The following is a 25508-nucleotide window of genomic DNA, read 5'->3' as shown; positions in this document are numbered from 1 at the left end:
ATCAAACCCCGAGCCTGGCCTCAGCCACTGACGTCACAGACGAACAGCGCTGCGTCACCGCATTCCTACCGGGACGTCTGCGCAAGAAGTCAAGAACTGGCCCACCAGAGAAGGGAGAAGTCTGAAAGATGAGAGCGTTCCTTTCTCGCCCTTTATATTTGGTAAGGCGCTAAGAGTAGGCAGAAGCGGACTACCACTCCCAGCAGGTCTTGCGTGCGGCGCATGCGCATGCCTTCCAGTTAGCGCGGCAAAGCTTTGGGTAGATTGACGGCCCTTTAATCGAACAAGAGGGCTGGTTTTACAGACGCAAACCAATCCCGACCTCATAGACCCCACCCCTTTATTCTTGGCCCGTACCTTCCTTGCGGGACTGACGCGCTCCGCGGCTTTTAAGCGTTCAGTTTCGTTTGATGGGCATTCCTACCGATGAATCAGAGCGCCGGGAAGTCGAGAGGGTGTTGAAAAGCGTGCTTTGGGACCAATAGCTTAGCGTCAGGGCCCAACGCAGTCCAATCACTTCTCCCGGCGCCGCCAATCACCCTGGATCCCGCCTCCAGCTCGTGACGTAAGAAGGGTGGGTAGCAACAGTTGCCCCGGTGAGGGAAACGGAGGCGCCATAGCCACGGTAGTCGTGGCGACCAAGCAACCCGGCAACGCGAGTCAACAACAACAACTGCCCGGCCGACCCCCACCCCCACCCCCCCCTGGCCTGGCCCGGGGACCCCGGCACGTTCCGTCCCACTCCTAACATCTCCTCCAAGACCTCTGGAAAGCCCTTCTGCGGACAGAAGTGGGGAGAAGCCGAGGTAACAGAGGCGGCTCAGGGGTGGCTGGCTGGGACGAGGAAGACGGCGGGACCGGGGTGGCGGGTGTTGCTGTTACAGTCCGGGGGGAAGGGGCGGGCGGTCAAAATGGCGGCGGCGACTGTCGGGACCGTGGGGGCGGGGGCCGGGGCCCGGCTGGGGCGACACCACCCGCCCGGGCCCTGCGGCCCGGCCCCCGCGAGGGGCGGGCGCTCGCAGCAGTCGGCTAGTGGAGGTCGGTCGGCCGGGGCGGGGGGCTTTTATATGTGGGGAGGTGCGGAGGGGCGGGCCTGGAAAGATTGGGCCAATAGGAGCTAGGGAGGGGGTGAGGCGGGGCTGAGGCTGCTGGGCGGGGCCAATCCTTAAGGTATGGGCGGGGCTGGCCAGTGACCCCTAGGAACCGGTGGGGCAGCTACCACCGGCACCTGCCAGCTCTCCAAAGCAGTGGGAGGCCACCTGTGCCGCATCCCTTTAGAACAACCTCCAACCCCAGTCTTCCCCTGGACTCAGTGCCTGCCTGCCACAGCTGAAGCCTCAGTTTTCCATCCTGTAAAATGGGGAGAATCATTGTCATCGCCCCTTTTCCTAATTCCTTTCAGGAATCTCTATCACTTCATCTTTAAACTTTTACCCCATCTATTGTTTCTGAATGTTTGATAGATTAACTGTTAGCTAGTTTTTATTTCAATCCGGCTGTCAGCCCCTAAAGCGTCTTTCTCTCTGAGCAGAGGCAGAGACAAAGTTTCATGGAGAAGCTGTGGGCTAGGAGTATGGCTTTAGCCTAGAGGACTTGGTTTGCAGAAAGCGAATCCTATGGCAGGCAGGAGTGATCTTGAATGACTGAGTTAGAGGAACAGCAACTTGATAGCTTCTCTGTGGGCTGATGGTGTGGTCCCAGGGTAAGGGGCTTGTCACTGGAGATAGGACCATTCCTAGCTGTTGTGCCCATCCAGGTCTTCCTTTTCTGAGAATGGGGAACAAATGTAGCCTGAGGAAGTTTCTTAGGTTTCTTAAGCTGCTTCTGTTGGCCAGGCACATGTTTTTGTGTCAGTGAAGTTGGTGTCAACTGGGTCACATGTCACTGAGGAGGTACCAGCCCTTCAGAGCTCCTTGGGCAGGAGGGGCACACCAAGATCAGAGGAAGGGCAAGTAAGTGCTCCAAGTTTGTTAGAAGAGAATCTGAGGGACTGCTTTGGCAGGTGACAAGATCTGCCAGCTCAAGGAATAATTTTTTTGTTTTTTAGAGAGTCAGCCAGGCCAAAGCCACTCTCCTTATTCTCCATCTTGCTTTGGAGCGTGGCATCAGCAGAGCTGACTGGCTATGTGCAAACTGCCATTTTTAAAACCGGATCAATAAACTTCAAGGAGAAGGATCTTGCTTCAGGCTCTCCCAAAGCTTTCCCCCAAGAATTTGAGATAAGGCTTGGGGGTGGGATCTCACGTCTCCAGGGAATTTTCCTAGGCCAGGCCCTCTTTGAGAGTGGGAAAGTTATGAAAGGTGGAGATTAATTTTTAGTACAAGTCTAGAAGTAACCAAGTTGCCAGAAAGATCATCACCACCTGTCAGAAAGGTGAATTTTGAGCAGAAAGAGATGATTCTGATTATTTAATCTTGATGACTGTCCCTGCCCCCCCATCACTTTTACATTTGAAGGGCTCAAGCCCAGAGGGGTCTTTTGACTAGGGTAGGGAACATTGGCTTGATTTGCTTGTCATTGAAACCATCAACTGCTTTCTAGCTTTGTGCTCTCAAGTGAGTTACTTAACTTCTCTGGGCCTCAGTTTCCTTCAGTCTAAGCTGGGGGTAGTGATCATTGGTAATGATTTTAATTTCATGTTACTGTTCTGTGGATCTCATAAGAGAATACAAGTTAAGCATCAAATGCATAGTAATTGCTCAAACTATGTTAGCTGCTACTGTCATTATAATGATTGTTGCTTCCTGCTCAGCCCTCAGAATTACACTGTTGGTGTTTATTTTTATCATTTTAAATCGGGTGAAAGCCTAGTGGCTTGAAAGGTTGACTGGCTTGCCGGGCTGTGTGGCTGATGATAGGGATCCCAGGAGGTGGATGCCAGGACTCCAGTGTCTATTGAGAACGTGTCACTCCCCTAAAGCCCTTAGGAGAGTAGCCAGAGAGAAAAATTATTCCTGGGCCCCAGGCCCCGACTCAACCCCAAGCCTTCCAGGAGGCAGCTGGGTGAGCCAGGGGTGTGAATGTCACAGGAAAGGTGTCTCTGGAGCCGAGGTCCTTGCCCTCTGCTCCCATATACGCCTCGGCATTTTGGGGCCAAGGACAGGGGATGGGCCAGGCAGAACCCCCAGGGAGTGGTCTGCAGGTACCAACTGCACAATGCATAGTCTTCCTGGCCTAGGAGGTTCGTTCTGGACCAGGAGGCATTACCCACCCCTGTAACACAAGCCTGCTGCTGGCAGGAAGCAGTAACTTTTTCACAAGGTCTCATCAATCAGTAGATTCGACATTCATTAGCAGTGTGTTCCTGGCCCATGGACCCTCATTTGACAGTAAAAGTTGAGCCCCCAGTGTGTTCTAGGAGCTGGGGATGGAGTGATGGGCCAGGTCTAAGCCCTTGAGGAGCATCCTGTCTGGTAATGGAGGGAAGAGTAACTATGACTAAGAAAATAAACAAGGAAATACAGGGCCAGGAAGAAAATACAACAGGAGAATGTGCTCCAGAGTGCTGGGGCGAGGGGGTGGGTCACTTGAAATCCATGAAGGTGACAAATGAGCTGAGACCTGGATGATAAGAAGGAACCTGTGGTGGTGATGGCGGTGGAGATAAGGAAAGCAAATGAATAGGGGAAGAGCTGGTGCAAAACTCCTGAGGCAGGAGGAGGCCTGGAGCATTTTGGGAATGAGAGACATTGTGGCTAGAACATCCAGGGTGAGAAAGGCAGGGACTGGAGGGACCAGATCCCACAGGGCCCTGTAGGTCATGGGAGGGGCTCTGGATTTTATCTATTCTTTGTGATGGGGAGCCTTGGAGACTTCTGAATAAATGAGTGACAAGATAGTATTTGTGTTTTCAAAGGATCTGATAGACTATAGAGGCAAGAGTGAAGCCAGGAGCTAGTGACAAAGCAGTGGCAGGTGTCCAGGCAGGAAGTGATGGCAGCTCAGACTAGCAGGTGTTGATGAAGATGGAGAGCCGTGCCTAGCCTTAGGATCTATTTTGGAGGAGTTATTGAAAAGTCTTAGAAACTAACGGGGTATAGAAAATGAGGGCAATCCACATCATTACAGTTAATCTTCCCATTCCCCCATAAGTTCTTTACTGAAGCCATTCTACAGATGAGGAGGATGAGTTTTCTTTCCCTTTCCTTGGAAAGGGCCTCATCCAAGATGTAAACCATTTGGTTATAGGATCTGGGATACAAAACAGGTCGCCAACTATGGCTACCACCTGTCTTTGTGGCCCATGAGCTAAGAATGATTTTTACATTCTTAAATGATTGTGTGCGTGTGTGTGTGTGTGGGGGCGAATCAAAAGAAGGATGTTTTGTGACATGGATAATATACCATGACATGTGAAAATTATATGAAATTCAATCTCAGTGTCTAGTAATAAAATTTTATTGGCACATAGCCATGCTTACTTGTTTACATATTATCTATGGCTGCTTTCACACTGCAATGGCAGAGATTAGTTATTGCAACAGAGACTGTTTGCCCACAAAGCCAAAAATGTTTACTGACTGGCCCTTATACAGTTTGCTGGCCCCTGATCTAGAGTAATTGATTCACTCTCCAAAAAACATAGCTGTTGGCTTTGAAGATAGGGCAGCCACTGGTGCTTTTCTTGGCAGTTTCATTGCCAAGGAGCAGATTTGCTTAATGATTCCCTTGTTTCATGTGCCCTGCTCCATAAAGAAAGGGGGTCTCATATTCAAAGAGATGGGGAAGGCCTCATGCTATATAGAGATTTGTGACTTATTCCTCTCTAGGGAACACCCTACAGAACTCTGCTTAACCTGGTCATCCACAAATGGGGAAAAAAAAGTATTCCTTGGTCAAATAATTATGGGAAACTTGGCATCCTGTTTTCCCCTTGCTGGAGACTGACAATGACAGTGCTAAAAAGACCTTTAATAGAGAAGTTGGTTTAACTGTTTTATCCATCTTCCCCACCCCTTTTTGAGTTCAGACTTTCAGCTCTCATCCTGCCCCTGAGTGGAAGGGATGAGGCCTGTGGGCTTTGTTTCTCGAGGAGGAGAAAGCACCAGTGAGTGTGGAGCTGTTAAAGCCCTTTCCTGGTAGATGGAGTCATAAGGGGCCAAGTCGCCTAGGGCTGAGAAAGCCCAGGCCAGGGTTTCTCAGAAAGCGCCCCCAGGACCACCTGCCTCGGACTCATCTAGGGGTGGGGGTAGCTCAGACAGTGGACTCTAGTGTCATCACAGACTCTGGGCAATGGGGCCCGGGAACCTGCATTTAACTAGCTTCAGGTGATGCTGATGACACCTGGGTGCCTCCTTCCAAGAGCTCGAGGATTATGCTTGTCTCCTCTCTCCATCCCCACCTGGCACAGATATTTGTGGAGTGAATGATAGCAATAGCAGCTTCCACTTCTCAGTGCTCACTGGGTGCTGAACTGATCTCATTGGATTTTTACAACAGCCCTGTGAATCGGCTGTTCTCATCACGCCCAGGTGACAGATGGGGAAACTGAGGCCCAGAGGAAGGTCAGTCATGTGTTCATGAATTAAGAGACAGGCCAGGGTGCTGATTGGCTACAGCAACTTGAGCACATAAGCTGAACCAGAGTTTGAACCTGATGGTGTGAGAAGCCCCTGGGAGATGGCTCCTCTAATGCTGGCAGGAAGGAGTTTGGGGAAGGCAGGGGCTGGAGGAAGATGTCATCTCCCTGTGCGTGGCAGGCAGCTGCCTCTTTCCTCTCCAGGTGGGCAAACTCCTCCTGCTTCCTGATTCCTCAGCAGGGAAGCACTGAGACCAGCCACCCATCTGCCCTGCCTGGTGGATGGCTCCCCATAACCTGGACCAGGGCCTATCCCATCTGCCTCTGCCCCTCTGTCCCTAATGACTTGGCCTGGCAGGGAAGGTGGCCCCCAGGCTCTACCAGCTCTGTCCGTGCCAGCCAGCAGAGCCCTGCAAGTGGGCACACCCAAGTACAGACAGAAGCTCCCCTTTCCTGTGTAGCTCACAGCCCAAAACAGGGAGGCAAGGCCTGGTGGCTTTGTCCTCTTTCTTGGAGCTTTGTTAAAGGACCGTGGGCGATGATGTGACCCAGAGCTGTCTCCTAAGTGCTTATCCTGCGCCAAGTGCTTGGCCAAGCTTGCCCACACGACCAGACTAAACTCTTCAGCAACCCTGCATTGGAGGCCGGCTGTCTCCCGTTTCACAGGCTGGACAGTGGAGGCCCAGGGAGGGGAGGCCCTTCCCTAAGCCACACAGCAAGGAGATAGCCAAGTTCAAGTTGTGCATCTAGGACTTGCTTTTAGTCTGCCTTGCCCCCTGCTGACTTGGACATCTCTTGCATTTGGCATCAAAGGGCAGAGTGGGAGTCCCAGGAAGGGAGGTACATGGGAACCACTGTGCTGCCCAGCATCCTTCAGGCTGCTCTGGTGGGCTCCCTGCTCCCCATTTATGCTACTCAATGGGACCCTTGGCAGGTGGCTAACCTCTGGAGGTGGGGGTTACCGTCAGGTCTCCCCACCTGAAAATCTACTGATTGTAAGAAATGAGCCTGGCTCCCTGAGTTAGCCTGGGAGCTAAGAGCATGTCTGGTCGGCAGGGTCAGAGAGACATGAGTTCAAATGCTTCCCTCCCCGTTGCTGTGCACCCTTTTGGAAGCTCACCCTGGAGCCCAGCTTTGCTCCTCTGTAAAATGGGTGTGGTGACTCCTCCCACACCAGGCTGCTTTGAGGAGGTAATCACAGCAAAGCCCTCTGGGGCTTCTCATCAAGGAGCAGTAGTTGTTTTTCTCCTCCTTCCCCTTGAAAAGCCCACTCTTAGACCTCAGGCAGGACTCTCAAATTCACATAACTTCAGGGGCAAGGCAGAGCCACGAAGGTATGGGACTGGAGATTCACCTCTGAACCACTCAAACATTTGTTCCCTTGTCCTTAGGCGCTCAGGAGCTGGGGATGGCGCACATTAATGCACGGTGGGGGGTGGGGGCGGAAACCCTCTGCCCATCCCCTGCTGAGGCAGGACTTAGGGAAAAGCGGGTGGTGCTTGCTTAGTCCAGCACCCAGGAAAGGGACCATGACCCTTTAGCCACCAGAAAAGCTGCCTCTGCCTGGTCAGATGGACCCCATACTGAGGGCAGCAGCGCTATAGCCCCAGAAGGGCCCCTCCCTGTGATGAGCTCACATCTGGTGTGTCCACCTATAACTTCCCTTAGGCAAAGGCCTGAACGCTTCTGTGTCCACAAGCAGTTCAGGGGGCTTTTGGGACTCAGACATCTTCCTGGTGTCTGGCACCCCACTGGGAATGATTCTCAGCCAAGGATCCAAGACCAGATGGCGGGCAGGTAGGGAGTTGGCACAGGCTGGCTGGCAGACAGCTTTCCCCACGACTTTCCTTTCCAGCAATTAGCCGACTAGTCAGGTGCTCAGCACCCAGGTTCAGACTCAGTCTTGGTGCTTCCCTGCTGTGTGGCCTGGGGCAAGCTCCTTAACCTCTCTGAGCCTCAGCTCCTCATCTGGCTGACTGAACCCAAACTCGGCTGTGATTGTTGCAAAGTTTAAAATGAAGTAATGCAAAGAAAGCACTATTACAGTGCCCAGCCCGCAGGAGCCCTCAGGAGAACTGTATTATCATTTGTCTCTGGGTAAGGGCCCGAGTTCCCCCCAGCACAGGGGTCCCCCAGGCACCAGGGGCTGGGACAAAAGAAGGCAGGAGTCCTGGGCAGGGGTAAGTGGAAGAGGCACAGACCAGCCTTGGTCCATACTCAGTGCCCCTACAGTGATTGGTTGGTTATATCTGGCCACCAGCCTCGGGATTTAATTAAGTTAGTGATGAACCCAAACATGTCTCTAGGGAGCCAGGAGCTGTCCCTGGTTTCCTCTGCCTGTAGATTAATTCTTGTTTTTACTTCTTTTTTTTCCCCTCCTCTTCTCCCCTCCCCTTCTTCATCCCAAGGAATAAAAAAAAGCCTTATTATTATCATTTTCCCCACTGTTGGCATGGCAACACAGGCATACGTTACTGAGCTACAGGCAGCCCCACAACCCTCCCAGCCACCACAGGCCCCGCCACAGGCTCAGCCCCAGCCACCGCCACCACCATCAGTGGCACCCCAGCCCCCCCAGGCACCTGCCACCGCCACCACCCCTCAGCCCCAGTATGTCACCGAGCTGCAGAGCCCTCAGCCCCAGGCGCAGCCACCAGGCAGCCAGAAGCAGTTCGTGACGGAGCTCCCAGCTGCCCCCACGCCCTCACAGCCGGCCGGCACGCCCGCCCCATCCCCAGTGTCCCAGCAGTACATCGTGGTCACCGTCTCGGGTAAGTGGACATGTGTGCAGAGTCAGGGTGCTCTGTGAACAACTCCAAGAGGAGCTTTTGGGAGCCTGGCTATGAGGGCACAGTGGTGATGCCCTCCCACTGTCACATACTGTGCCTGTCACCAGGACAGCAACTTTCAAACTCTCCGGGGTTCTCAGGATGGGATTTAGGGATGGGCGTGTCTCTGGAGACAGGCTTGTCAGGCCAGGCAGGGAGGCTTCTGTGCCCTCAACTCCTCCCTACCCAAGGCAGCTCTTAGAGCTGATTCTGTCTGTCCCCAAGTAAGATGTCACTTAAAGAAAGGATTGGGCAGTGGAGTTCAAGTTCACAAACACCTATTAGAGAGGAGGGTGAGCATAGGACTGCTGTGCTCTAGTCCTGGCCTCGCTGCCCACCAGCCCCTTGGCTACCCTGCCTCCATTTCCTCGTCCAGAAAATTATCGTAATGGCTTCGCGTGCTCAGGGGATGCGTGTGAGGTGCTCAGGGAGGCACTGCAGGGAGATCAGCTGGAGAACCTGGAGGCATCATCTCCCCTCCCCTCCCGTTTCAGTTTTGGCAGGACTTAGGGACCATGCAGGGCTCTTGGCTGGACAAGTTCAAGAGCATGTGGCCAAGGTCTCCTGTTTCTCACTGTGGCCACCCCTTACAGCCATGAAGCAAATGACCAGGAAGCTTGGATCATGACACCCATGGTTCCTGCCTAGATCATCTAGCCCACGCCCCAATTCCAGGACAGAGACAGGCTGGGCAGAGGGAACCAGGGGCAGAGGGTTGGGACAGGCGGTCACTCACCTGAGGAGAGGGTGCAGCTCAGACTGGGACTGGGCATTGTTAGTGGTTTTTAATGTGCTCTGAGGAGGGGGGAGGATGCGGCGAAACCCCGAGTGGAGGCTGGCCTGGTCCTTCCGGAGTGGAAAAAAAAGTTGTGGGGGGTCACAGGGCATCATGGGGGACTGAGTTTAGGACCATAGATGACAGAGACTCATATCTGTGGCAGTTTACATGGCCTGTAGGACCAGGAAAGATGTAGCCAGGGCTCTGGGCAGCATCCTGGTGCCTTCTGGTCATGTCGGGGTTCCCAGGAAGGGCCGATGGGTGGGGGCACGCAGGACCTCAGAGCAGTAACTCTTTCACACACAGATGGTTTGGAGGCATGGTACATGAGAGCCATGCTGAGCACACCAGGTTGATGCCAGGCTGTGGACATGGCCAGGGCTGCCAGGCCACAGGTCTCCCGTAGGTTCTCAGCGCTGCCCAGTGATCCTGCTACATTTCCTCACCAGCATACCCCTCACTCTCCGAGAAACCCACTTCCCCTCTCACCTCCATCACCTCTCTTTCCCTCTGTGCTCTTGACCCCTGAACTTGCTGCCGACCTCACTGGGGTCAAGGCACCATCACATGATGAGAAGGACCCCATCTCGCCCCCAGCCAGCCTCCCAGCTCTTGGCGTCCATCTGTACCCACCAGCTCTGCATGTCCCAGGTCACCCCCTCCAGGATTTGCTCCTGCCATCCTGGCCTTGTCGCTTGATCCCTATCTTACATTCTTTCCCACCTACCCACAAAGATGAAACAGCTCCATTTTAACCAGGACCCAGCCGGTCCTGCACCCACTCCAGTTACCACCAGTGTCTTCTCTTCCCTTTAAGTCAGAATTCCTCGAATGATTCATCCTCCCTTCCTCACCCCAAGTTCTCTTCTCAGTCACCTATACCTTTCTTCCCCAGTGTCCCAGTTGGAGTTACCATCCTCCCAGAGATGCCCTCCTATCCTAATCTCCGCCCACCTCCCTGCCACCCTTTCTCCGTCCCCTTTGATGCTGTGTCCTTATCTCCCTGGCCTCATCAGCAATGACCTCGTCAGGCCTGAGGCCTCCTCTCCACTTCAATGACTTACCCTTCATGGTGGCCTAGTCCAGTGTCTCTGCTTTCGATGTCACCTCTATACTGACAGTACCCACATTAAGGTCTGTGCCCTGGGCTGTGGCCCTGGACCCCAGGATCCTGTGTCCAGCCTCCTGTGTCCATCCACTTGGTCGAACAGGTCTCTCAAGCTACCATTGCCAAATGAACCTCTGGATTTCTCCCAATTCAAATCCACTCTCTTTTGAGGCCTTCTTGTCCTCATTAATACCACCCTCAGCCCTCGGTCAGCCTTGATTCCTGTTTTACCCATCCTCGAGCAAGCAAGGTCTCTTGGCTTCACCTCCTAAATCCAGCCAGAATCCGCCATCTCTCCCACCTCCATGGCCCTCACCCTGGTCCAGCCTCCGCCCTCACCCTTCACAGCTAGAGGGAGCCTGTTGACAACTGTCGATTAGGCTCTCACATCCCAGCTCAACCCAGATGATTCTGAGGCAGGTAGCCCTGGGTCACTCTGAGAAACCCTGGCATGGGCTTTCTGGGCCCTAAGAGATCTTGCCCCCTGTGTCCCTTCCCACAGGAAAGGGTTTTAAAAGCTCCACACTTGTTGTACCCTTGCTGATGAACACACAGCCTTCCAACTCTGGCCTGTGAGGCCTGCTGGCTGCCTGGCCCTACCTGGTCCCACAGTCCCCTTGCACCCCTGCTCCAGCCCCACTGGCCTTCCTGTGGCTCTGCAACACCCCCAGACTCAATCCAGCCTCTGAGCTTTTGCACTCTTCAGTGTCTTCTGCCTAGAGTACTCCCATCCTAGACCTTCTGGTGGCTCATTCCTTGTGTTCTTGTAGTCTCTGCTCAGATGCCACCTCTCTGATGCCCATACCTCTTTACCCCCACTCTCACGCCCTGTCTCCTTACTTTGATTTATTTTCCTTCTTAACATTCATCACCAACCGAAGTGATGGTGATAATGATGTCCACCTCCATATCCATGAGGGCAGCGTTCTGTCCACTGAGTCTTTGTGGAATGACTAGTGAACGCCCACATGAGTTCTGGCCTGACCCAGCGCAGCCCTCACAACCTGTCAGCCCCTGGGTGGCCTTGCCTGGCTCCACTGGAGGGTTTTGCTCAGCCTCCAAGACATTGATTGGCCCTGGACCTCCTGGATGCTGGCTTTAGCTGCCTTCTGGCCCAGGGTTGCTAGAGCAAGGGTCTGGAATGGGCACACAGCTCTAGGCCCCAGCACTCCCCACATCCCAGCCCGCCTCTTGTCTTCCCCTCAGCTTCTCCAGCTCCTTTTGGCGCTCCCCCGGGAGGTCCCATGCTCAGAGGTCAAGGCCAGGAGAGGTCTTTGGGTCAGAGAGACCTGGGCAGGACTCTCACTAGCTGTGGGCCCCAGGAAAGTGGCTTTCATCCCCCCACCCGAGTCCTCTCACCATGCTACAGGACACTTGGGGCTATTGAGATGATTCTCGGAATCCCTTCTTTGGTCAGGCAGTGGCTTAATCATCTTTCACAGTGGTCCCGTGCTAGGCGATTTCATTTTCCTGCTGCTCCTGGCTCTAGTGGAAGTGAGCCTGTCTCTGGAAGGGTGACTGGACGATGCTTCCTCGATCTGTTTTGAGGAAGGGGAGGTTGGCTGGTGACCTGTTATTGCTGTGTTGACCCCTCCCCCATCCCCTTGCAGTGATTTCCTAGGGTTCCTCCATGACCTTCTCCCAGGTTATTGTCCCTTTGCATCTGGTAGCCTTTGGGCCATGTGAGCCAGTCCCACGGTGGGAGGGGTAGGGGGAGTGTGACACCAGTGAAGGCTGCAGCAAGGCGCCTGGGGCTCCTCCAGGGCCAGAAGCAATCTGAGCTGACCAGGGACCCAGGGAGTCGAAGGGAGGGGACGGGGAGGGGCCTGGATCCGGACCTGGAGCCCAGGCTGGCAGCCAGCTGGGAGCAGCAACAGAAGGCAGGTCATCCAGCGTGGTCCTTGCAGGCTCTGCCCTAAGGAGACTTTGGAGGTGATGGAAAAGCAGCTCAAGTTTCCCTGCTCAGAAACAATCCTCTAGATCCAGGAATCCCATATTCAGAGGCCGTCAGGCTCGTCACTGGAAACTCGAGGCAGAAGGAGGGTGCTGTGGGCCCTGGCAGCATCCCAGGACAGTGAAACCAAGCCTGCCCACCAGGGATGGGGCTGGGCTGAAGGAGGGACTGTGTGTAGCCTCTCTTCCCTGCTTCTCCCTTGGAGTCCTTGGGAGTCCAAAGGACTTGTGCCCAGGAAAGTGACGTGAAGGGTGTGGGGGGCTAGGGTTTCACTACAGATGGTGAAACCAAGGTCAGTACAGATAAGGGACCCAGTACCCTGGGAGAAGCAGGGACCCAGAGCCCCCCCCCCACCAAGAGCCCCTGACTGAAGTCTCCCAGGGAGCAAAGGACCAGGAGGGAGAGGGCCAGACTGCCCCATTTGTTGCCTGTGGGGAACAGGCCTCTCTTAGCCTCCCCAAGTAGCTTGAGGCATGAATAGGTCTTGAAGGGGAAGTATGGGGCCCAGGGAGGAAGAGAGGCTCATTAGATTGAGGGACAGGAAATCAGCTGCCACTTCCTGACTAGAGACGAGACAGTGGGGCCCTCCCTGATCTCTCATGCACATGCCCAGAGTGGAAATGGCAGGCAGACAGATGCAGGCTCTCTCAGACTCCATGTCCCCCCTGCCCCTCTCCCCCCAACACACACACACACACACACACACACACACACACACACACACACACACAGCTTGGGCAAGACACAGGAGGCACACAGGAAACCATCCGAGGAATAGACTGGAATCTCACCTGCTCATCCTCTGTGCAGCCTGGCCTGCCCTCCTGACCTGGTAAACATGGGGGTCCCAGCCTTGGGGGCCACCACAGAGGCAGGAAACAGGCAAGACTGCTTTCCAGGCTTTCTCATCCTGGGCAGATGTCTGATCTCAGCAGGTCCCCAGGCCTCCAACTGCTGAGGGTCCTGCTCAAAGATCAGCCTTGGTGTTTTCATCAGAGCCCCCGGAGCCTAGGAGGAATCTGGGGCCAGCCCCCCCCCACCACCACCACCACACACACACACACACTTACTGCCTATCCTGCACCAGGCCAAACCTCCCACGGGCCTCCTTGGTTGGGCATCATCCGTTGGGCTGGGTCTGGCTGCTTGTGCCCCACAGACACCCAGGTGTGCCCGGTTCCTCACGTGACTCAGGGTTTTCTCAGGTTTCTTCCAGGAGGCCGTCTCAGTGAGGGGCCTCCTCCCTCACAGCTCAGGGAAGCCTCAATGGATGCAAGGGAAATTTCTAGCAAAACAGGAATCCCTGCCTCCTGGAGCTGGCTGCAGAGGCAGTTGGTCGAGTAGGCATGGTGTCATCCTAATGCCTGCCCCACATGTGGACCATGGGAGGCTTCCCTTGGAGACTGAGCCCCACCCTGGGATATTCTGGACCTTGTGGTGTCCCAATAGGCCCCTGTACCCACATGTCTGAGTCTGTGTCGGAGTCTGTCCTCCTGTACCCACATACCCGAGTCTGCACACCACTGCCCTTGGGGCTTTAGCCCAAGCATAACCTGAGACTCTGGGTTCCACGCATGGTGTAAGGTTCATGTGGGCACAGACATGGGCCTGTGTCCTGGCCTGCCTGTTCCCAGCTGGGTGACCTTGGGCAAGTCACTTCCTTTCTCCTGTCTCTGTTGTCTTATCAGGGTGGGGGGCGGGTGGGGGCAGGTAATAAAAGTTTTATCCATCTTTAGCTGCCCAAAAAGACCCTACTACAGCTCCTGGGACACTGGAAGCACTATAGTTAATCCTAGCCCTCCTTGTTCCCCCCCCCCCCTGATTCTTACCAGGAGCCCCAGGAAGTGGGGCTGGGACCCAGGCTCCTTGTGGCAAAATGTTGGAGGGAGGGCAGGCACATGTGTGCCTCCAACCCCACCCCAGCCTCTGGAACTGCTGGGAGCACACCAAGCCACATGAGTGGACAGGATGGACATTGTCTTGGCTGGGGTGAGGGTCTCCTGGCCAGCATCTCTCAGGGACACTACCTTTTCCACCCCGACTGCCCAGCTCCTATTAATCACTCAGTGAGATGTGTGTGAAACTCCATCTTCGCCCACCCAATAGCATCTCTGAGTACCAACCTCTCTCCTGACCCCATATTACAGCCCCGAGAAGGCCCTGTTCAGGCTGCTCCTGCTGGGAGGGGAATGTTTATTTCAAGAGGGCAGCTGGGAGCTCTGCATCCACCCCAGGGGATTAGCTCCTCAAGGTTGTGGGTATAAAACCGCCCTCGCACCCTGCCGCTCCCGAAAAGGTGGGCCAGGAGTCAGGAGCACCAGGCAGGCGCCACTGGATGCTGGGTGGGGGGAGGGGCAGGTGATGTGGGCACCATGTTCTATGATTGCCTCTTCTCAGCTGCCCTTCAGCGTGAGTATCTACCCACACCACCTAGACAGAGAGGCTAGGACAGTGGAGAGGGTGGGCTCAGTCACCAGCCAGTGAGGCCTTCCGAGGCCACTCCTCTGACCAGCTTCAATTCCTGGGAAGCCAGGGGTCATCCTGGGGAAGGTGGCCCCAGTGCCTTTGTCCTTCAGGGCTGCTGGGACCCCAGGGTAAGGGCCAGTCACTGCCTGTCCACAAGTCCTGTCTGTTAGAAAAAGAGGGTCCGGCACTCCGAGCCTTCACTGCATCATGGCTCCCCAATCACCCCTTTTGGTCTGGCTTTGGAATGAGAAGGGCAGGGGTGGGGTGGAGCTGCTTCTGGATGTTAAGGGTCCTCCTGGCTCTCACCCCACCCCAGTGGGCAGTGGTAGGCCTGGCCCCCTCAGGGGTTGGCTTCAGACTTCCTCATTCCCTCCTGATGGGCTCAGGGTGGGGGCGGGGGCAGAGGCAAGGTTGACCCCGTGACCCCTTCTCCCAGAAGGTGCCATGCGGGCCAGTGAGACTGTGTCGGAGGCCAGTCCGGGCTCCACAGCCAGCCAGACTGGAGTCCCCACTCAGGTGGTTCAGCAGGTGCAAGGCACTCAGCAGGTAGGACACATATCCCCCCACCCCCAGGGCAGGTGGGGAGGGCCTGCAAGGGGGCAGTGGGAGCTGTGGCTGTGGGTACCTGGCCTCCCCTCCTTACCCCACTGCCAGAGCCATCTGCTCACCTGTCCTTACCAAGATGTTCACTTCAGTTGCCCCTTCACCCACCCGGCCGGGTCTCTGGGGGAAACCAGCATGGTTCAGGTCCTTCCTCCCTGCCCCTGCAGCGACTGCTGGTCCAGACGAGCGTGCAGGCCAAGCCGGGCCATGTGTCACCCCTCCAGCTCACCAGCATCCCCGTGCCCCAACAGGTAAGGCTGCCACTCCTGGCCTCGGCCCTCACAGGCTCCCTAGGGTAGAGAGCCAACCCCCTATAGCCTTCAGGGATCTTCCCTCACCAGCATCCAGGACACAGGCCCCATCCAGGGGCTGCCCCACCCACTGCCTCCAGCAGGTGAGACTGCGTCCATGGGGAAAGAGGAGACTTAACAGAGACAATTAAGGCTAGGCAGTAAGGAAAGTGGCTTGCAGGTCCAGCCTGGTGTCGCCAGGTAGAGAACCCAAGGCCGATTAGGTGCTGAGAGCCCATAGCCAACACAGGGATTACAAGTACTCTATCCCCCAGGAGGCTGCAGGTGGGGTGCTGGGCTCAGCACAGATCAGGACAAAGTCCCGTCAGGTTCAAGGGTGAGGCTCCCTGGACACAAACCCTGGCTCTGCCGCTTACGGACTCCAGGACCTCAGGCAAGCACGTTGGCTGCCCTGAGCCTCACTGTCACCTTCTGTTAAGTGGGGGTAACGACAGTGCTGCATCGGGGCTGTTGAGGCAGATCTGTGAGCTCATAGGCATGCAACACTAGGATGGCTCCTGGCTCAGCACAGATGCTCGTTAGTGCTCATTAACACTATACCACCTGTCATCAGTGAACTGTGGTCCTTCTCCCTCCCGGCTCCAGGCTCTCCCTGCGCAACGACTGGTGGTGCAGAGCACAGCCCCAGGTGGCAAGGGCAGCCAGGTCTCCCTGACCGTGCATGGCACCCAGCAGGTGCACTCACCCCCTGAGGTAGGTGGTGGCCCTATCAGCCGCCCTCCCTGTTCCCCTCTCGAGTTGGCCATGTACTCCCATAGTATGCTTGGGGCTCCCTGCCATGGCCCCCATACCCCCAAAGCCTAACTGTTCTTCCAGAATCCTCCAGCCCTCTCCATTCCCAGCCTTACACCCTTATTGATCCTGGACAGGGTGGCTTAGCCGCCCGATTCCTGGCCCTGCTGTCTCCGGGAGGAGGAGCAGCTCCCCCGCCACGCCACCCCGTCCCCTCTGGGCTGAGATGGGCCTTGCAGCTCAAGCTCAGGAGTGCCTCCCGGGACACAAAGTGGACCCCTCTTCCCTCTGCAGGGTGGGTAGAGGCTCCTCCACAGGGTGGAATCTGGGGACCCCCAAAACACCTTTGAGAGTGTTGGAGGCAAGCAGGCCGTGCGTGGGTGGCTGGGAGCATGGATGTTTGCATTAGGAACTTGGGGTCAGACCCCCCAGCTCAGCCATTTATTCCTGAGGGACTGTGGGCAGGTCCTCGATGCCTTCTGCGCCTTGAGTTTTCTATGTGTAAAATAGCTAATAATACCAGCATGGCCCAGAGCTCATAGGGGCTCTGCCTGGGGGCATCCTGCCTGGGAGCAATGCCTAGTGCCACCACTCATAGCTGTGTGGCTGTGGGCATGTCCATTGCTGTCTGTGCCTCAGCACATCTGGAAATTAGGGAATCCCTTACCTACCCTTCCTCACCTCAGGGCTACAGCCCTTCCAGTTATGGAGATAGTAGGTAGCCCCTGAACTAACACTGGAGTCTGGCCATCCTCACTGGGGAAGATGGCTCCCCCTCACCAGCACCTCTGGGCTGAACCCCTGACCTTGCCTGAGGGTGACCAGAGCCTGTGGCCAGGACTAGGCATTTGGATGCACAGGATGCAGCTAGTTAATAGCCTAGGTGGTTGGTATATACCCCCATGGGTTGCCGCCTTCCCCAGCAGCTCTTGGGGACAGCCTTCCTCCTGAGAAGGGTTTTGTCGGGGCTCAGGTGCCTCCGACAACGCTCCCTGTCTTTCCTTGTAGCGATCGCCGGTGCAGGCCAACAGCAGCTCCAGCAAGACAGCTGGGGCCCCCACAGGCACAGTGCCGCAGCAGCTGCAGGTCCATGGCGTCCAGCAGAGTGTCCCCGTCACCCAAGAGGTGCCAAGCCAAGGCGGGCAGCAGCTGGGGTGAAGGGTCCTGGCCAGGCGGCCTCTGCAGCCTCCTAGGCTGTCCATGGGAGCTACGGTGGGGAAGGCCTGTAAGAGCGGGCAGATGGGGGTCTTGCCACCTGGGCCTTTTGGCAAGCACTTCTGCCTCTCTCCAGACCCAGCATCCTCATCTAAATAATGGCTTCTGCCCTGGGGCCTGGGGGCAGGGTGGCTGAGGCTGCTGTGAGGATGAAATGTGGTCCTGTGGGAGGTTCCACTGAACAGCTTCAAGAAACAGCCTTGGCCTCTTTGGGCCCATTTGCCTGGAGGAAGCCCAGGGCCAAGTCCTGACTCACCCCTAAGGGGCTCAGGGAGAGACCCTAGCCTTCTGGAGGAGGCAGCACTCTGAGCCACCAGCCGTGGCAGCCAGAGCAGGTTAAGAGGCGAAGGTTGTCTGCCATCTGGTTGTTACCACTGAAGTTGGGAGGTTCCCAACCCCTCAGAAAACCAGATGAAAGATATAGATCCTCTTCCTGGGGGAAAGCAGATACCACATTCTAAAAAATTCGCAGTCTCCTGCCTGGTACCACAGCCCCTCTGAACCTCTTGACTTGGGTTGGAGTCTGTATTCCACTCCTCAGTACTGCGCCCCATCCTTTGTCCCTCACTGTGTGCCCTGAGGGTGATACCCGAATCCCCACCATAGCATGGAAGTGAGGATAGTTGGGCTTGTGGTCATAGGGGTGCGGGATAAATCTGTAGGGAGTACCAGTGGAGAGCAGGGACTCCCTCAGTCAGTCCCCAATTCAACTCTCAGTTGTGTCACTTCCCCTCAGCCTTGCTTTGCTGAGCCTGGGTTCTACACCAGTAACTGGGCACCCAGAGTCAACAAGGTAATGAACCTGGAAAGCACCTGGTGAGGGCCGGCATCGAAAAACTGGAGGTGGACTCTCTCACAGGCTACTCCCAGGCTTACATGAGTGCATGTGGATAGGGGATGGGTGCTTAGGGATGTGTTTGCTGCCATAGTTACCATGGTCTGATTCCCTTTCCCCTTCCCAGAGGTCCGTGGTCCAGGCCACTCCACCGGCACCCAAGGCCAGCCCTGTGCAGCAGCTCACGGTGCAGGGGCTCCAGCCAGTCCACGTTGCTCAAGAGGTGCGTGTCTCCCCCACCTACCTCTGGGCCCACCTAACTCTGGGCAAACTGGGACTGGGTCCGGCCTGGGTTGGGGAGGGAGGCAGGCCCCTCAGGCCACAGGGAGGGAATGGATCCACCCCCTGGGGTGCTCAAGGGCCCAGCCCTGCACCGGGCTCCACCTTTGGCTGTGGGCCTCCCTTTCTCCAGCACCTGGCAGTTCAGGGCCCAGGTTTTGCTAAGAGAGAGATTTGGAGTCTCCTCTTCCTGAGACACGGGGCGGGGAGCTTCTGGTCGGGTTGCTGTGTGAGCTCAGCAGCCTGGTGGGAGGTGGAGGCCTGGAGCCCCGCCCGTGGCCGCCCCCGGTGACCCCCCAGTATCTCTGTTTGTCCTCCAGAGCTCAGGCAGTCAGTTTCCCGCTAGGAAGGCAGAGCAGCAAGAGCCCCGGCCCGCGCCGCCGCCGGAGCCGCCGCCGCCCCGGCCGCCCACGCCCGGGCCCGGGCCAGGCGCGCTGGCCCCGGAGCTGCCTCCGCTCCCGCCCGCATGCCGCGGCGAGGTCCCGCAGCTAGGCAGCCCCAAGCCGCAGCCGTCCCATTACGAACCCGGCACGGAGCAGTGGGTGGAGCTGGTGGGCGTGCTGCCCCCGCACCTGCTCCTGCCACAGCAGAAAGTGGTCCTCGAGCCACTGCCCGGGCTCCCGGCCCGAGCCAGCCCCGACCAGAGGGTCAGGATCCAGAGAGTTCCCCAGGTGCTAGTGTTCGGCACGGCCGCCACGGCCCTCAAAGTAGGTGGCGGATGCACGGGCGGGGGGCAAGGGGCGGGCGGGGGCGGGATCCGCTGGCCCCGGCCCGCTCCCGTCCCCACAGGCCCTGGAGACCCCACCTCCGCCCTGCCAGTCTGGGGACCCGCCTCTGACCCCACCACAAGCGGTTTCGGATCCCAGGCTCCGCCCCTACAGATCAGGGTGGGGGTGGGGATGGGAAATGTAGGCCCCGCCCCTAATGCCCTGTGGGTAGTTCCAGGTTCTGTCCCACAAACCGGGCCCCATCCCAGGCCCCTGGCTCCGCCCCTAGATCCTGTGTAGGGTTTCCAGGCCCCGCTCCTGCAGACGGGTTCCGTCCCTGATGCAGACTCCACCCCTGAGTCCCTGTTTGTAGTTCCAGGCTCTGGCTTTAGTGACAGCCTTGTCTCCCAGTGCTTGGCTCTGCCCCTAGGGTCCAACTTTCACACCCACAGTAGGACCCTGTCTGGGGACCTTCTTCCTGCCACACTTCAGGCCCCACCCTTGTCCCCAGCCCAAGCAGAGCCCTGGCTTCTGACACAGTTCTGCTTAATCCCCAGCCTGGCCAAGGCCACAGGCCCTGGGCCTCTGACCCCTGGCCTGGTTCATGGTGTGTTCAGAGAGCCCAGAAGTGCAGCCTTCCAGCCTACAGCCATGTGTCTTGGCGAGGCTGGGTGTCTGCTGCCAGCCCTTTAGAGTCAGAGGCAGAAGAGTGGGCCCACCTCTGAACCTCTGCGTGCCCTTCCTCCCACGCCAGGTGCAGCAGCTCCAGCAGGTGCCTGTTCCACATGTGTACTCCAGCCAAGTGCAGTATGTGGAGGGCGGCGATGCCAGCTACACGGCCAGCGCCATGTGAGTCGGGGGAAAGGCTGGGGGAGACGATAGGAGGAGGGCCACAGGTCTGCTCAGGACCCCCCAGGACTAGAGGCCCCAGTCCCAGCCCTCCGCAGACCAGCCAGCCTTCAAGGCCTCAGTGACAGGTGCTAGGTGCTCCCCAAGGGCAGCCAGCCATGCAGAGGTGAAGCAGAGAGGACCTTGTAGGTTGGGAAAGAGATCCCAGCATAGCCTAGGGCTTTGGAGTCAGATAGGCCTGGATTTTAGCATAAATAAATAAATAAATTTATAAGATAAAAATTCCTAAGTAACAGGGAATGTTAAACAGTAAAAAAGAAATGGCCTTCACTTCTGACTCTCCACCCTGTCCCAGAGGGTACACTGTGACCCCCTTTAGAGATACTCTGAGAACAGAAGCTACCCCCTTTTTTTGTTCAGAAATAGAGACAGCGCATTCTGTGTCTAATTTCTTCCCCCAATTGTGTATCTCGAAACTCATCCCTTATTTGTGCATATGCGTCCTGGTCACCCTGCTTCACTGCTGCGTAATACTCCACTATGCAGATGTGGCATGAATGATGTAGCTGGACTTTACCTGGGTAGCACGTAGGTGACTTCCACTCCGGGTACTGTGCATGACACAGCATTAACAAATGTCATATCAGGCAAATGCCATGCCTCAGGCCTGCCCTAGCCCCAGCTCTGGCTCCTCCACATGCCACCTTCCTTTCCCTATCCCCCATAGTAATAATTCTAGAACTGTAGTTATTGTTGCTTCAGTTTTGTTTGATTTTTTAAAAGATTTTATTGGGGAATTGGGGAAGGGGAACAGCCAAGTTGTCTTTCAGTCTTGGTTGTGGAGGGCACAGCTTAGCTCAGCTCCAAGTCCAGTTGCCATCCAGCCGCGCATCGGCAGCTCGCAGCCACTCAGCTCAACGTGCTGTGCTCAATCTTAGTTGCAGGTGGGCGTAGCCCACCATCCCATGTGGGAGTCGAACCGGATACCTTGCCACTAAGAGTGCACGCTCTAACCACTGAGTAATCCGGCCACCTGTCGGCAGCTCAGGGCAGCCCAGCTCAAGGTGCGGTGTTCAATCTTAACTGTGGGTGGGCGTAGCCCACCATCCCATGCAGGAGTCGAACTGGCAATCTTGTTGTTAGGAGCACATGCTCTCACCAGCTGAGCCACCCTGCCACCGTTGGCAGGTCAGTGGCAGCTCAGCTCGGGCGCAGCTCACTGGCCCATGTGGGAATCGAACCGGCGACTCTGCTGCCCAGAGCTTGTGCTCTCAACCAGCTGAGCCACTCAACTGGCCCTGTTGCTTCAGTTTTTAGAAGTTTTATTTGGTTTTCTTTGCATTGGTCTGATTTTTCTTTTTTTTTTACATCCCTGCCATTTGTCCCTGTGGCTATGACACTGGGGGCAGATTAGCTCATGGACCGTGCTCACTTGGCCTCTGGGTCATGATGGTGTGGCTACCCTGAGGGACATGGTCTTGGTACCTGAGTCATGGTCCACGGCGTCCAGCTACCTCACAGTTCTGTCGATGTATTTCCAGTGCTGCCAGTCTCTTAGCCATGCATTTAACCAGAGCTGGCAGGGACCACAGAGGGCATTGCAGAGAGGAGACTGGTCCCCAAAGGCCCCTGGGATGTTAGAATCAGAGCTGAGCTGTGAGCCCAGGCTTTGGGATCCCGGGGTGGCTCCCTGTGCCTCTCCTGTGTGTCCCTTGCTTCTGTTTGAATTTCTCCCTCTGCGGTTATAGTATGTGTGACCCCACGTGGTCCATCATTACCATCAGGTTCTTCTGCTATGTGAAGCTCTTGGGGCACTCTGTGTGCTGTCTTTCCCTCACAGTGGATTGTTATTGGATTCCCAGCACTTGGCTGGCCTTGATCCCTGCCCTGGCCAAAGCCACAGCCCCTTCTCCTCCGTCCCTGGCCCTGTCCAGGCCATGTCCAGAGACACACACATTCGTTCATTCAGTGAGTCATTCAGCAAATAGCTGATGGAACAACATGTTTTTGAGCAAGTGTTGGTGTGTGGAAAAGTGGGCTAGGCTAACGCTGGAGGGGGTGGGCACTTGCTGGTGCCAGCACAGGTCATACGCCTCCTGTGTCACTTGTGTGGCAGATGTGCAGTGGGCTGTAATGATCAAGATCTGCACCCAGGTGTCTGAGGGCAGGGCCATTCACCTCAAGTGACCACTCCTGTCACCACTCTCCCCACCACCACTCCCTCTCCTTGCTGCCCCAGAGGCCTGCAAGGCTCCCTCTCCTGCTTCCTTTTCCTTCAGGAGGTAGCTCCTACAGCACCTTCTGAGCCAGGCCAACCTGGACCAGCCTTGCTACCTTTCTGGATTTGTAAAATGTAATGTTATTTTTAATCACTAATACGTTGAGAGGGCTCAAAAATCAAAACTATTGGGTTGTCAGAAAAGTCATGACGTATTTTTTCTGTTTTTCATTGCAAAAATGTGTCATGACTTTTCCGTCAACCCAGTATGTCCAATGATGTCTAGAAGGCAGCAAGAGAGGTGCCCACACCCACCCCTTCTCACCCCCACGATGGCAGACAGATGTTGGACATAGATGTGAAATTCGGCTTAGTCTCCCCTCTCTTCCCAACACACCTTCTGCACCCTTCCCTCCTCTTCTGTTCACCTGATGGAATGTTCTGGAGCTTGTTCTTTGACAAGACCATGAGACCTTTCTTCTTCTCCTCCTCTCACTCTTGTGTGGAATTCCATCATCTTTTACTTAATAGCCCCCCTAAAGATGGATCCCCAGTCATTTCTACTCTCATGCTACAATTTGCAGCTTTGAGCTTGTGTCACCTGAGGCAGGTCCTGGGATAGCTGGAGAACTCTCCAGGGCAAGATGGGTTGCTGGATGCAAAGGAAACGCTTGATATCAATCTGCGCTTGATAGTCACCCTGGATCGGCCCTCTCAGTGTGGCCACCGGGGTTAGCAGTAGAGCTCTTCTTTATCTAGCAACCCCCTTTCTACCTCCTTTGCCTCCGGGGCACGTACCACCTTCCACTGTGCCCTCGATTTACCTTTGTTTTTGGCTTCTGATTCAGCTCCCCCCACTAGAACATTAACTTCGCAGGTGGGGTCTTTTCTGTCTTACCCACTGTTGGGCCTGCGGTGCCTAGAACAGTGCCCAGCATACAGTAAGCACTCAATAATTTTTTTTTTTTTTGATTGAAGTGTGTGGCCTGTTTCAAGTCACCTAATCTTTCTGTCTCGGCTTCCTCACGTATGAGGTGGGGACTCTCATGTCCGACTACTTTGAGGATTTAATGAAAATTTGCCCATCAAGCACTGGGGGTGGTACCTGGTCCAATATACGGGGCTTTGGCTTCCTGCTTCCATCCTGGGAGCACCCCCTGCAGGAGCCCCTCGGTCATGCCCCTCATTGCCCAACTCCTGTCCCTGACTGCTTCCCTCTGCTTCTTTCTCAGCCGCTCCAGCACCTACCCCTACCCTGAGACACCGCTGTACACGCAGACAGCTGGCACCAGCTACTATGAGGCTGCGGGCACTGCTGCCCAGGTCAGCACGCCCGCCACCTCCCAGGCAGTGGCCAGCAGCGGCTCTGTGTCCATGTACGTGTCTGGCAGCCAGGTTGTCGCCAGCCCCACCAGCAGTGGGGGAGGGGCCAGCAACAGCAGCAGCGGCGGCAGTGGTGGCAGTGGCAGTGGCGGTGGGGGTGGTGGTGGTGGCAGCAGCGGCAGCAGCAGCGGAGCAGGCACCTACGTGATCCAAGGTGGCTACATGCTGGGCAGTGCCAGCCAGTCCTACTCCCACACCACCCGTGCCTCACCAGCCACTGTAAGTACTAACCCTGGCCCCAGAGGAGGCAGGCGGTGGGGAGCCCTGGGCAAAGGTGGTGGGAGGTGGGCAGTAGTTGCAGGCTACCGTCAACAGGAGCCTAGGTAGCCTGGCACCAGAGTGCTCGGATGAAGATGGCCTGGGATCAACTCCTCACTGTGTGACCTCAGATAAGTTATTCAGCCTCTCTGAGCCTGAGCTAATATGCATGAAGCTCTTAGAGTGGTACCCCAAGAAATGTCACGTACTCTGATTATAACTGATGATAGCAGAGAGATACTGAGGGGCGGAAGAGGCAGATACCACCGTAGGGGCAGCTGCCCTGAGCAAGGTTCTTTGTTCATCTGGAAGGCATTGGGTTCTGCACCTCTGCTCAGAGGCGACTGGGAATAGTCACTCCGGCAACCCTGGATCCCAACCCCAACTGGGCCCCTCACCAGCTCTGTGATCGTGGGTGGGTCAAGGCCTGGTAGTCCCTGTCCTCTCAGAGCATGGGATCTGGAGTGATGTCTTCCCCACCTTTTTGACTACTGCCCTCTCGCATGGTGACCCATTGTAGACCACATAACCAAGATGGACGCTTTCCCAGAAGGCAGGACTTCCCTTATGAACTCATGCAGCCAGGCTTCTAGTCTAATTTTTTTCTGAATGCTGCTGTGACCCACCTAACTGATTTCATGACCCACTAATGAGTCCTCACCCGCAGTTTGCAAACATACCGCGCTAGAACAGTGCTGTCTGATAGAATGTTCTTGGGGGATAGAAATGTTCTCTTTGTGATGTTCAATACAGAGGCTCTGGCCACATGTGGCTATCAAGCACTTGAAATGGGGGGAGGTCACTGAGGAACTGAGTTGAGTTGCTTTTTTTAAACTATTTTGATATAATTGTAGATTTACAGGAAGCTGCAAAAATAGTACAGAGATCCCCATGGGCCCTTTCCGCAGGTTACCCCACTAGTTACATTTGATGTAATTGTAGTACAGTATCCATCCAGGCAGCGAGCATTGGTATAGTGTGGGGGTCTGCTTCTGATCACAGTCAAGATGCAGAACTGTTCCAGTACCACAAAGGTGCCCCTCCTGAACCCATCATAGTTACCCCACCCTCCTCTCTCCCAGCATCCTTAACCCCCTGCAACCACAAATCTGTTCCCCATTTCTATAATATTGTTATTTCAAGAATGTTCTATGTGGAATCTAAAAAACTGAATGAACGAGCAAAGTAAACAGAAATAGTCTCAGAGATATAGGGACACAACTGATGATTGCTAGTTGGGAGGGGGTGGGGATGAGGGGGAAGGGGTTAGACAGCATAAATACGTAACTACAATATTGCCACAGGGACATGAAAGACAGTTCGAGGAATATAATTAATAATGTTGTAAATATTTTGTAGGGTGTCAGGTGGTCACATGTCTTGCTAGGGAGACCGCATCATGGAGGGGGTAGAGGCTTGATAACTGTACTGTACACCTGAAGCTGATGTTGTATAATATTGCATG

General features: G+C 55.7%; 1 protein-coding gene across 4 annotated transcripts in view; it reads left to right on the top strand.

The window, feature by feature from the left end:
* The first annotated feature begins 360 nt into the window (after window positions 1-360).
* The window catches only part of RFX1 (regulatory factor X1), a 32629-nt gene continuing 7481 nt past the window's right edge, over window positions 361-25508 (top strand). Inside the window, exons 1-10 of one of the 4 annotated variants that reach the window (XM_019664173.1) lie at window positions 361-806; window positions 7928-8290; window positions 15093-15199; window positions 15424-15507; window positions 16153-16260; window positions 17308-17424; window positions 18477-18572; window positions 18949-19335; window positions 20090-20184; window positions 23635-24004. In XM_019664173.1, coding sequence (XP_019519718.1) covers window positions 7972-8290; window positions 15093-15199; window positions 15424-15507; window positions 16153-16260; window positions 17308-17424; window positions 18477-18572; window positions 18949-19335; window positions 20090-20184; window positions 23635-24004 — 1683 coding nt within the window. In that variant the 5' untranslated portion in view covers window positions 361-806; window positions 7928-7971. Of the gene's footprint in view, window positions 807-7927; window positions 8291-15089; window positions 15200-15423; window positions 15508-16152; window positions 16261-17307; window positions 17425-18476; window positions 18573-18948; window positions 19336-20089; window positions 20185-23634; window positions 24005-25508 lie in introns of all 4 variants that reach the window. The other 3 variants (XM_019664170.1, XM_019664174.1, XM_019664175.1) reach the window with 3 other exon arrangements.

The sequence above is a fragment of the Hipposideros armiger genome, unplaced genomic scaffold (genome assembly GCF_001890085.2).
Source record: "Hipposideros armiger isolate ML-2016 unplaced genomic scaffold, ASM189008v1 scaffold_417, whole genome shotgun sequence".
Classification (NCBI taxonomy): domain Eukaryota; kingdom Metazoa; phylum Chordata; class Mammalia; order Chiroptera; family Hipposideridae; genus Hipposideros; species Hipposideros armiger.
Note: the sequence above shows the minus strand (reverse complement) of the source record. Positions and strands in the feature narration are given on the sequence as shown.